This window comes from Chlorocebus sabaeus, chromosome 8 (assembly GCF_047675955.1).
Source record: "Chlorocebus sabaeus isolate Y175 chromosome 8, mChlSab1.0.hap1, whole genome shotgun sequence".
NCBI classification, from domain to species: Eukaryota; Metazoa; Chordata; class Mammalia; order Primates; family Cercopithecidae; genus Chlorocebus; species Chlorocebus sabaeus.
Genome location: NC_132911.1, coordinates 51155637 through 51167841, shown reverse-complemented (window position 1 = coordinate 51167841; position 12205 = coordinate 51155637). Strand labels below are relative to the sequence as shown.

Below are 12205 nucleotides of genomic sequence, written 5' to 3'. Positions count from 1 at the left end.
GCCACGTAGTTCTCATGCTATGGTTTTCATCTCTATCAGTTCTTTTAAGGACTTCTCTACATTGGTTATTCTAGTTAGCCATTCATCAAATCTTTTTGCAAGGTTTTTACTTTTTCTCACTGATTACATAGTTTCTCCTTTAGCTCTGAGAAGTTTGATAGACTAAAGCCTTCTCTCAACTCGTCAAAGTCATTCTCCTTCCAGCTTTGTTCTGTTGCTGGCAATGAGCTGCGTTCCTTTGGATGGGGAGATGTGCTCTGACTTTTTGAATTTCCAGCTTTTCTGCACTGCTTTTCCCCCATCTTTGTGGTTTTATCTGCCTTTGGTCTTTGATGATGGTTATGTACTGATGGGGTTTTGGTGTGGGTGTCCTTCCTGTTTGTTAGTTTTCCTTCTAACAGTCCGGACCCTTAGCTGCAGGTCTTTTGGAGTTTGCTTGAGGTCCACTCCAGACCTTGTTTGCCTGGGTATCAGCAGTGGAGGCTGCAGAAGATAGAATATTGCTGAATAGCGATTGTTGCTGTCTGATTCTTGCTCTGGAAGCCTCGTCTCAGGGGTGTACCCAGCCCTGTGAGGTGTGAGGTCTTGGTCTGCACCTAGTGGTGGATGTCTCCCAGTTAGGCTACTCAGGGGTCAGTGACCCACTTGAGTAGGCAGTCTGTCCATTGTCAGATCTCAACCACCGTGCTGGGAGATCCATTGCTCTCTTCAAAGCTGTCAGACAGGGACATTTACCTCTGTGGAGGTTTCTGCTACTTTTTGTTTAGCTATGCCCTGTCCCCAGAGGTGGAATCTACAGAGGCAGGCAGGCCTCCTTGAGCTGTGGTGGGCTCCACCCAATTCGAGCTTCCCAGTGGCTTTGTTTACCTACTTAAGCCTCAGCAATGGCAGGCACCCCTCCCCCAGCCTCGCTGCCACCTTGCAGTTAGATCTCAGACTGCTGTGCTAGAAATGAGGGAGGCTCTGTGGGCGTGGGACTCCCAGGCCAGGTGTGGGATATAATCTCCTGGTGTGCTGTTTGCTAAGACCCTTGGTAAAGCTCAGTATTAGGGTGGGAGTTACCTGATTTTCCAGGTGTTGTGTGTCTCACTTTCCTTTGGCTAGGAAAAGGAATTCCCTTCCCCCTTGCACTTCCCAGGTGAGGTCATGCCTCACCCTGCTTCAGCTCCTGCTGGTCGGGCTGCACCCACGGACCAGCAGCAACTGTCTGACACGCCCCAGTGAGATCAACCTGGTACCTCAGTTGAATCTATTTCTTTGTAATGATATTATTACCATATTTTGTCTCCCTTAATGTTACTCTTTCTGTTTATAGTTTAATTCCCCTTGTGGAAAATAATTATATTTACATTACCTGTTAAAAATGACCTGAACACTTAAAAAAAGAAGAAATAACTTATAAATGCATTGATTTTATATAATAAAAATAATAGTTTTGGACATTCTTTGTATTTTATGTGTTTACTATTTGTCTAAAAGGAATTGTTTCTTTTTTCAGGCCTGAAAAGAAATTTAATGAAAAGAACAAGGTATTGTAAAATTAAATTATCTAAAACATTACTGTTAAGAAAAAAACATTATAAAAGGTACAGTGAGAATCTTTTGTTATAAAGACATTTAGTTAGAAAGAAAGGACTTGTACGGGCATGATGTTTCATGCCTGTAATCCCAGCACTTTGGGAGACCCAGGCAGGTGGATCACAAGGTCAGGAGTTTGAGACCAGCCTGGACAACATGGTGAAATCCTGTCTCTACTAAAAATACAAAAATTAACCGGGCGTGGTGGCATATGCTTGTAATCCCAGCTACTCGGGAGGCTGAGGGAGGAGAATTGCTTGAACTTGGGAAGTGGAGGTTGTAGTGAGCTGAGATGGCGCTATTGCACTCCAGCTTGGGTAACAGAGCGAGACTCAAAGAAAAAGAAAAAGGAAAAGAAAAGGGCTTAGGGAAAGAAAAAGGGGCTTAAGAAAGAGTAGCCATTTATAACGGAACCCTTTTAATAAAAATCTGTTGTTTTAAGAAGTGCCTGTGGTTTTGCTCATATAAAAAGATGAATAAATACCACTTTTGTACATCTACTATATTCTGTAAATATTTTGAGGACATTTGAAGCAGTATTATTTATCTTACAGGTCAAAAGTGAAATACATTCAGTGGATGACCTGGATGACATAACGTGGCCATCTGAAATGGCCTCAGAGGATTATGATTTGCTTTACCCTAATTATGAGACTTTTATGTTGCTCGCTGAACAACTCAAAATGGATTTTAACGGTAGGACCATTGCATAAGTAGAATGAGTTTTTATGTATCCTACAGTAATATTCATACACATTGCTTAGCATTGCATTATAGAACACTGATGTGTTATAGTGTTGCTTATCTCAGAAATATGTTTAACGTTAAAATAGACTGAGAAATAATGTATATTGTATACCAAAGAGCTATGATAACTCCACTGTACCTTTTTCAGTATGAAGGGCAGTATCAGCCTTTTTGTTAACTCTACTTCTCTCGTATGCCTTCTTCCCAGATCAGGTTACCATTCTCTCCCACTCGGAATACTGCAATAACCTTAGAACTGTTTTTCCCACTACCCCACTTCCTGAGACCATGGTCTACTCTGAAACTATAATTATTAATTTTTAAAAATTCAGATCTGTTGTTGTCTCTTGCTTATAACTCAGCTTACCACTTGCCATTGCTATAAGGTTAAGATTTGAATACTCGAGCTCTCTCCTGCATCATTTAATACACTTTTTTCCTCTGTGTCCTAGCCATTGTCTTAGATGTTTATTCCTGCAATTGATAGCTTTAGTGAGGTATAACTGATACACGATAGACTGCACATATATAAGATGTACAATTTGATAAGTTTTGGCATATGTATGCACATGCAAAGCCATCACCATAAGAGCGATAACATACTCATCATCCATAAAAGTGTCTTCCTGTCTCTTTGTATTCCTGTATTGAGAAACTACTAAATGTTTAAGTATTTGTGCTATTTTCCATTCCCATCAGCAGTATATGACAGTTCTCATTGTTCCATATCATCACGAGTTCTTAGTATTGCTGTTTATTAGTTTTTAGTTTTTAGCTATTCCAATGGGTGCGTGTTGTGCGTGTCACTATGGTGTGAATGTGCATTAACCTAAGGACTAAGAATGTTGAACATCTTCCCGAGTGCTTTATTTGCCACCTGTATATCTTCTTTAGTGAAATGTCTTTTCCAATCTGGAGAGCTTATAAAGAATTAAAAATTAGACAGTTTTTACTCTTATTTCTTGAGTTTTAAGAGTTTTTTTTTTTTCTTTTAAATAGATTCTAGATATCATTCCTTTATTATGCTTTTTGGAAGGATTTTTTCAGTTTGTGGCTTGGCCTTTTGTTTTCTTAATATATTTTAAAGAGAAGGAGTTTTTCATTTTGATGAAGTCTGATATGTGTTCATTTAATTATGGATTTTGCTTTTTGTCTCATATCTAAAAAAAGTCTTTGTCTAGCACAAGGTCCCATAGATTTTCTTCTCTGCTTTCTTGAAGAATTTTTATAGTTTTAGGTCTTACATTTGTATCTGTGATCCACATTGTGTACATTTTTGCTTATGGAGTGAGGTGTGGATGCAAGTTCATTTTATGGATGTGGATATCTAATTGTTCCAGGCACATATGTTGTAAAGGCTGTCCTTTCTCCACTACATTGTTATCGTGCATTTGTGAAAAATAAGTTGGTTATATGTGGGTCTATTTCTGGACTGTTTGTTGTGTTCCATTGATCTACATATTCTTCTAGAGTTACACTGATAAACCAATCATAAGTTGAAAATCCATTTAATACCCCAATAGGCCATGCACGGTGGCTCATGCCTGTAATCCCAGCACTTTGGGAGGTTGAGACGGGCAGATCACGAGGTCAGGAGACTCAGACCATCCTGGCTAACACAGTGAAACCCTGTCTCTACTAAAAATACAAAAAAATTAGCCAGGCGTGGTGGCAGGTGCCTGTAGTCCCAGCTACTTGGGAGGCTGAGGCAGGAGAATGGTGTGAACCCTGGAGATGGAGCTTGCAGTGAGATGAGATAGCACCACTGCACTCCAGCCTGGGTGACAGAGCGAGACTCTGTCTCAAAAAAAAAAAAAAAAAAATACCCCAATAAACCCATCGTATAGTTGAAAAATTCTAAGTAGAACCATCTTAAATTAGGAACTGTCTGTATCTGGCTTTCTTTATGTAGCATCCCTAATCCAAAATCCAAAATCAGAAATGCTCCAAAATCCAAAACTTTTTGAGTACCAACATGATGCAACAAGTAGAAAATTTCACACTAGACCTCAGGTACACAAACTTTCATTTGCAAATTTACTGAAAGTACTTCATAAAATAACCTTTAAGCTCTGTGTATAAGGTGTATGTGACATAAGTGTATTTTGTGTTTAGACTTGGGTTCCATCCTCGAGATATCTCATTATATATGTGCAAATATTCCAAAACCCAAAACACTTTTGGTACCACACACTTTGAGAGATATTCCACCTGTAATAGTAACACACTGTTTTCATTACTATATATTTATACTAAATCTTAACATCGGTCCTTTGGTTTTCTTTGGTTTTAAGGGTTATTTTTGACTATGCTGGATCTTTTGCATTTCCACATGAGTTTTGGAATCAGATTGTTAATTTTTTTTTTTAAAGTCTGCTGTCGGCCAGGTGCAGTGGCTCACACCTGTAATCCCAGCACTTTGGGAGCCCAAGGTGGGCGGATCACCTGAGGTCAGGAGTTTGGGACCAGCCTGACCAAAATGGAGAAACCCTGTCTCTACTAAAAACACAAAATTAGCCAGGTGTGGTGGCACATGCCTGTAATCCCAGCTACTCGGGAGGCTGAGGCAGGAGAGAATCACTTGAACCGAGGAGGTGGAGCTTGCAGTGAGCCGAGATCATGCCATTGAACTCCAGCCTGGGCAACAAGAGTGAAACTCCATCTCAAAAAAACAAAAAACAAAAAACAAAAAGCCTGCTGCCCTTCTGGGAATTACAGTGAGTTTGTGTTGAATCTATACATTAATTGGGGGAGGATTGACATTTTAATGATAATGCATTTTTCCACACCTGTGAAATTGTTTGTATTTATATAGGTCAAATTAAATTTTCTCAGTAATATTTTATAGTTTTTTAAATACGTGTTTCCTTTTTTTTTTTTTGAGACAGAGAGTCACTGTTGCCCAGGCTAGAGTGCAGAGGTGCAATCTTGGCTCACTGCAACCTCTGCCTCTGGGTTCAAATTATTCTCCTGCTTCAGCCTCCTGAGTAGCTGGGAATATAGGCATGAGACACCGTACCCAGCTAACTTTTTTATTTTTAGTAGAGATGGCGTTTCATTATGTTGGCCAGACTGGTCTTGAACTGACCTCAAGTGATCCTCCCAGCTTACCTTCCCAAAGTGCTGGGATTATAGGTGTGAGCCACTACACCCAGGTTTGATCTTTCCATATTTTATCTGATTCATCTGTATCTCATTTTTTAATGAAGTTATAAATGATATTTTTAAAAATTTCAAGTTGTTTATTGCTAGTATATAGGAATACAGCTGATTTTTGTATGTTGATTTTTGTATCCTCCAGCCTTGCTAAACTTACTTATTATTAGTTCTAGTAGCTTTTTTGGTATATTTGATCAGATTTTATACATACAATGATTATCAAATCTTTTCATTCTCAAACTACTGTTTTACTGAAGACAGGAAATCTTTTAGACTTGTGGCAAAACAGTCTCTGTTGCAGCTAATCAACTCTGCCATTGTAGTATGAGAGCAGCCAGGGAGAATACATATATTAATGAACACAGCTGTGTTCCAATAAAACTTTAGTTACAGAGACAAGAAGCTGACCCACAGGTTGTAGTTTATCTGCCCCTATTATGTGATCATGGGTGTGAATAAAGATAGTTTTACTTCTTTTTTCCAATCTGGATACGTTTTATTTTTTTTTCTTGTCTGACAAAGCATTCAGTGTGTCATTGTGATACACATTAGCTGTAGGTTTATCATAGATGCTTTGTGTTATGCTGACGAAGTTCATTTGTGTTCTTAGGTTGCTGAGAGGGTTTTTTTTTTTTAAATCAAGAATGAAGTTGAATTTTATCAAATACCTTTATCTACTGAGATAATCATAAGGTTCTTCTGTTTTAGCTTTTTAATGAGGTGAATAACTAATATTTTAATGTTAAACCAACCTTGCATTTTAGAATAAACCCCATTTGCTTAGGATGTAGGCTTTTTAAAAATAATAAATCACTGGCACCAGACACGGTGGCTCATGCCTGTAGTTTTAGCACTTTGGGAGGTCAGAGCAGGAGGATTGCTTGAGGGAGTTTGAGACCAACCTGGGCAACAAAGTGAGACCCTATATTTATTTGTATTCAGTTTGCCAAAATTTTGTTTAGAAATTTTTAAAAGACTATTTTAATGTAGTTTTAGGTTCACAGCAACATTGAGAGGTACAGAGATTGTCTGTGTACTTCCTGTCCCCAGACATGCATAGCCTTTCCCATTATCAGTATTCTTCACTAGAGTGGTACAGTTGATATGATTGATGAACCAAAATGGCACGTCATAATCATCCAAAGTTCATAGTTTATATTAGTGTGCACTCTTGGTGTTGTACAATATGTGGGTTTGGAAAGGGCATATATTCATCATTATAGTATTGTACACATTATTTTTACTGCTCTAAAATTCCTTTGTGTTTCACCTATCTGCCCTTTCCTGCCCTCCTCAAACCCAGGCAACCACTGATCTTTTTACTGTATCCATAGTTTTCTTTTTATGACCTGATAGCTTATTTTTGTTTAGCATTGAATAATAGTTCATTGTATGACTGTACTAGAGGTTGTTCACTCACCTATTGGAGTATATCTTGATTGCTTCAGAAATTTGTTAAATTTTTTGTGAACGTTCATGAGGGAGTTTTCTTTTTTGTAATATCACTATTTGGTTCAGGGTAATGCTAGCACTATAGAAGGAGTTGTGTTGTATTTTTCCTCTTTATTTTTGGGGGGAGAGGTTGTGTAAAATTATATTATGTCTTCCTAAAATGTTTGATAGAATTCACCAGCATAGCTGTCTGGGCTTGGAGTTTTCTCAACTTTATTTTCTTTTTTAGATATAGGGTGATTTGAGTTATCTATTTCTTCTTGATTGAGCTTTGGTAATTTTTATTTTTCAAGGAATGTATCCATTTAATCTAAGTTGTCATGGTTAGTTACATAAAGCTCACATTATTATCTTGTCATTCTTTTAATATCTCTAGAATGTATAAAAATGTCACATTGGGCCAAGCACAGTGGCTCATGTCTGTAATTCCAGTACTTTGGGAGGTCGAGGCAGGTGTATCATCTGAGGTCAGGAGTTCAAAACCAGCCTGGCCAATATGGTGAGACCCCCTCATCTCTACTAAAAATGCAAACGTTAACTGGGCTTGGTGGTAGGCACCTGTGATCCCAGCTACACAGGAGGCTGAGGCAGGATAATCTCTTGAACCTGGGGGGTGGAGGTTGCAGTGAGCTGAGATTGTGCCACTGCACTCTAGCCTGGGCAACAGAACGAGACTGTATCTCCAAAAAAAAAAAAAAAAAAAAAGTCACTTTACTTATTTCTGAAATTAGTAATTTGTTCCTTTTTTATTATCAGCCTGGCTAGATCGAGGTTTATCACTTTCATTGACCTCCTCAAAGTGTTTGGTTTTATTGATTTTCCCTATTCTGTTTTATTGGTTTTATCTTCGATGTCATCATCTGTTTGGCCCGCTATCACCCATAGACTGGACAGCTTATAAACAACAGAAACTGATATCTTATATTCCTGGAGGATGTAAGGTCCAAGATCAAGGTGCCAGAAAATTGAATGTCTGGTGAAGGATTAATTCCTGGTTCCTAGGTTCCCGTTTTTCCCCTGTGTGCTTCATATGACAGAAGGGGTCAGTGGACTCTCTATGGTCTCAGATAAGGGCACTAATCCCATTCATGAGGGCTTGTAATCCATGAACTAATTGCCTCCACAAAGCTGCAGTTCCTAATAACATCACTTCTGTGATTAAGTTTCAGCATATGAGTTTTGGGAGGACACAAATGTTCAGACCATTGCAGATGTTTATAATATTATTTCCTCTGCTTCTTTTGGGTTTAATTTGCGCTCTCTCTCTCTCTCTCTCTCTCTCTCTCTTTTTGTAGTTTGTTCTGTTTTACTTTCTTAAGATAGAAGTCAAGGCCATTGATTTGAGAGTCTTTCCAGTATGGACATTCAGCGCCAACTTTTTAAGTACATTGTAGCTATAGTCCACAAATTCTCATATGTACTATTTTCATTTTTATTCACTTCAAAATATTTTGTAATTTCTCTTTGCATTATGTCTTTGACCTAGGGTTATTTAGATGTATGTTACTTTGTTTCTAAATTTTTGAGTATTTTGATGAGATATTTTGTTAGTGATTTTAATTTGATTCCTTTGTGGTCAGGGATCAAACTTTCTATGACTTAAATCCTTTGACTTAATTCTTTTATGAAGATTTATTGTATAGCCTAGAATATGGTCTGTTTTACTAAGTGTTCCAAGGGTAGTTGAGAAGCATTGTGTTCTTCAAGTCTACTCGCATCTTGCTGATTTTCTGCCTCCTTCTATCACATATTGAGTAAGCGATATTGAAATCTCAGACTATACCTGTGAATTTGTGAATTTGTTCTACCAGTTTTTTCCTCATGTATTTCAAAGCTGTTATGTTACTAGGTACATAAACATTTAGGGTTATATGTTCTTGATTAATTGAACATTTATCATGAAATGATGTTGTTTATAGCTAGTAATATTTTTTTGCTGTGAAACCTACTTTGGAATTAATGTAATCATTCCTGCTTAGCTTTCTTTTGTCAACTGTGTGGTCTATATTTTTCATCCTTTTAATTTGCATCTTTACAGTTAAAGTGTGTTTCTTATAGGTAGCATGGAGTAGGATCTTGCTTTTTATACAGTTTGACAATCTGTCTTTTAGGTTTTTAGGCCAGTTTTATTTATAATGTGATTATTGATATATTAATAGTTAAGTTTATCTGTCATGCTGTTTGATTTTCATTAGTTCCAGCTGTTCTTTGTTCCCTTCTTTTCCTGCTTTCTTTTCAATTAGTTATGTAATTTTTATGATATAATTTTATCTCTCTTTTTGGCTCATTGGCCATAACTCTTCTTTTGCTGTAGTAGTGGTTGCATTACAATTTGTACTGTATGATTTTAACTTATCACAGTTCACCTTCAGGCAGTATTATTTAATATCATATATGGCATAAGAAAATTAGAGTAGTATACTTTCATTTTCTCTCTCCCAGCTAGATTCTTCCTGGATTTGTGGGATTATAGTTTTTATTAAGTTTAGAAAGTTTCTGGCCACTTTATGTTTTTGTTTTTCTCTCTTCCTCCCGCTTTGGGGACTTATATATTATTGCTTAAAATTTTCTCATGGTTCTCTGATGTCTCAAATTTATGAATCTTCTTTTTTGTGATATCTAGTCTGTATTTACTTCCACCCAGTGTTGTTTTCAGTCCTAACTTTTTTTTTTTTTTTTTGAGACCAAGTCTTGCTGTGTCACCCATGCTGGAAGTGCAGTGGCTTGATCACCTCTCATGACAACCTTCACCTCCCGGGTTCAAGCCATTCTCTTGCCTCAGCCTCCTGAGTAGCTGGGATTATAGGTGCCTGTTACGATGCCCGGCTAATTTCTTTGCATTTTTCGTAGAGATGGGGTTTCACCATGTTGGCCAGGCTAGTCTCGAACTCCTGATCTTAAATGATCTGCCTACCTCGGCCTCCCAAAGTCCTGGGATTACAGGCATGAGCCACTGTACCTGGCCCAGTCCTAACATTTTAATTTTAATTCCAACTAGTACAATTTGCTTTCAAAAAATACCTTCCATACCTCTACTTGAGATTTATTTGAGGACACAGTTGACTTACTTATAAACAACTTGATCTTTCTGGTCTTGCTTTATGATTTTTTCTAACTTTTGCTTTATGATTTTTTCTAACTTTCCAGTCTTGAGGCAAGGTGTTTTTGGTAACTCTATTCTTTGCCCTGTGAAGTTTTTCCAGTGTCAGTCATAGGAATGAACACTCTTCCTGGTATATTATGTGAGCAACAGGCATTGTTTCTTTTAATGTTTTAAGGATTTTTTTCTCTCTGGTCTCGAGTAGTTTCCTAGCACACATGTACTGTTCATTACTCTGTTAAATAAATACCCTAGAGGATATTTTTGCAGATCTTCTTTGTTCTTCTCCTGTACTGCTCTCTTCTTTCCCGTGTTTTGTTTTGTGATTTCTGTCTGCCTTGGTGTTTTTTTGAGACTCTCGGCTTCATTGTTCCAACTCAGGGAATCTGGTGGACTCTACCTCAGTTTAATTTTCTCCTGTTGTCATGGCCTGGAAACTGTCAAGTCAGTTTGCTGGGGTGTTTGTAAATCTTACTTCATTTGTTTCCTGTCTTCCAGGGATCATCATCTTCATTACCTGCAGTCCATGTTATTGAAAATCATTGTATTATGTATTTGGTCTTTTTTGTTTTTGTTTCAGGCAAGAAGGTAAATCAGTATCTGCCGCTCCATCGTGGCCAGAAGCAGACTGCAGCAGAGCTTCATCACATGCCATAGACTAGCGAGAATGCTTTTCTACTACCTTTACTTAACTGCTTCCTTCTCACCCTTCATTACTCAGTGTAGCCATCTCTTCCCCAGGGAAATCTTCCTCAGCCCAGTATAGATCAAATTCTATGTTATCATAGAACTGTTTTCTTGTAGCATCTATCTGAATTTGCAATTTCACTTTTATAGTATTTGTTCTTCACTACACCTAAAGCTAAACAAGAACAGAGTTACTGTTTGTTTCATCTGCAGAGCTCAGTAGAATATCTTCCACGTGGTGGGAACTCAGTGCATGTTTGTTTGGTGTATGGATGGGTGAATGTTAAAATGCACAGGACTTTATATCCAAAAAGTACTCATATATTTTACTTCCACCTTGTTTCCCCTGATGCAGGTTCTACTAGCCTATCAAAAATCCAGGATGCAGTTCTTTCAGAAGAACATTTATTAGAACTTAAAAATAATCACCATGAACAACTTACAGTAGAAATTGAAAAAATGGAAAATATGATTCATGTACTACAAAAGAAGCTGTCTGAAACAAAAGAAACACAATTACAGTTAGAGCATGAAAAAGATGAATGGGAGCAAGAACTCTCCGCTTTGAGGTATGATATTCTAGTTTTAAAGAATATTTTAACTATTTATGCTAAATATGCATGTGAGAATTATTGTGATTGCTGACTTTCTGGGCTTTAATGGGAGAAAACGTCTTGATCTTGTGGAGTATGAAAATCTTAGAAATAAATTCTTAACTGTGATTCTTATAATTAATTGCGTATTCTTTTAAATCATAATTTCAATGGCTATATAGAAGTCTGCCATATAGAAATCTCTTCATTGAACAAATTGAATTTGGGGTTTTAAATTCTTTTGTATTAGAATTAATGCTGCAAGGAACATCTTTCAGTATTACTATTATTGTTATCAGTAGACACTTATTAGACACTATTATTAGACATTATTACTAGACAGGGTTTTGCTCCAACACTGAGGCTAGAGTGCAGTAGTGCAATCATAGCTCATTGCAGCTTTGAACTTTTGAGTTCAACAGATCCTCTCGCCTCAATTTCCTAAGTAGCTAGGACTATAGGCACATACCCCCCATGCCTGGCTAACTTTTTAAATTTTTCATTGAGACAAGGTCTCACTATGTTGCCCAGAATGACCTCCAACTGCTGACCTCCAACAATCCTTCTGCCTGGGCCTCCCAAAGCATTGGAATTACAGGTGTGACCCATCACACACAGCCCAGAACATCTTTTATATAAATAATTTTCTACATTTCTAATTATTTACTTTGAATAAATCTTTAATATAATATAGAATTTTTTTGGTTAAAATATAGAAAGTTTAAAAAAAGGCCTTGGATCAATATTTCTAAATTGTCCTCAAGAATATTTGTATTTAATGCATGCTGGGCTTAATACCTAGGTGATGGGTTGGTAGGTGCAGCAAACTACCATGGCATGTGTTTACCTATGAAACAAATCTGCACATTCTGCACATGTACTCTGGAAA

At 37.4% G+C, this 12205-nt stretch overlaps 1 protein-coding gene across 1 annotated transcript in view; it reads left to right on the top strand.

The window, feature by feature from the left end:
- The window catches only part of LOC103236753 (POTE ankyrin domain family member A), a 66053-nt gene extending 54655 nt beyond the window's left edge, over positions 1-11398 (top strand). Inside the window, 3 exon segments of the mRNA XM_073018617.1 lie at positions 1499-1529; positions 2133-2274; positions 11079-11398. Of these exon segments, the coding sequence (XP_072874718.1) occupies positions 1499-1529; positions 2133-2274; positions 11079-11368 (463 nt within the window). The 3' untranslated portion in view covers positions 11369-11398.
- Positions 11399-12205: the final 807 nt, after the last annotated feature.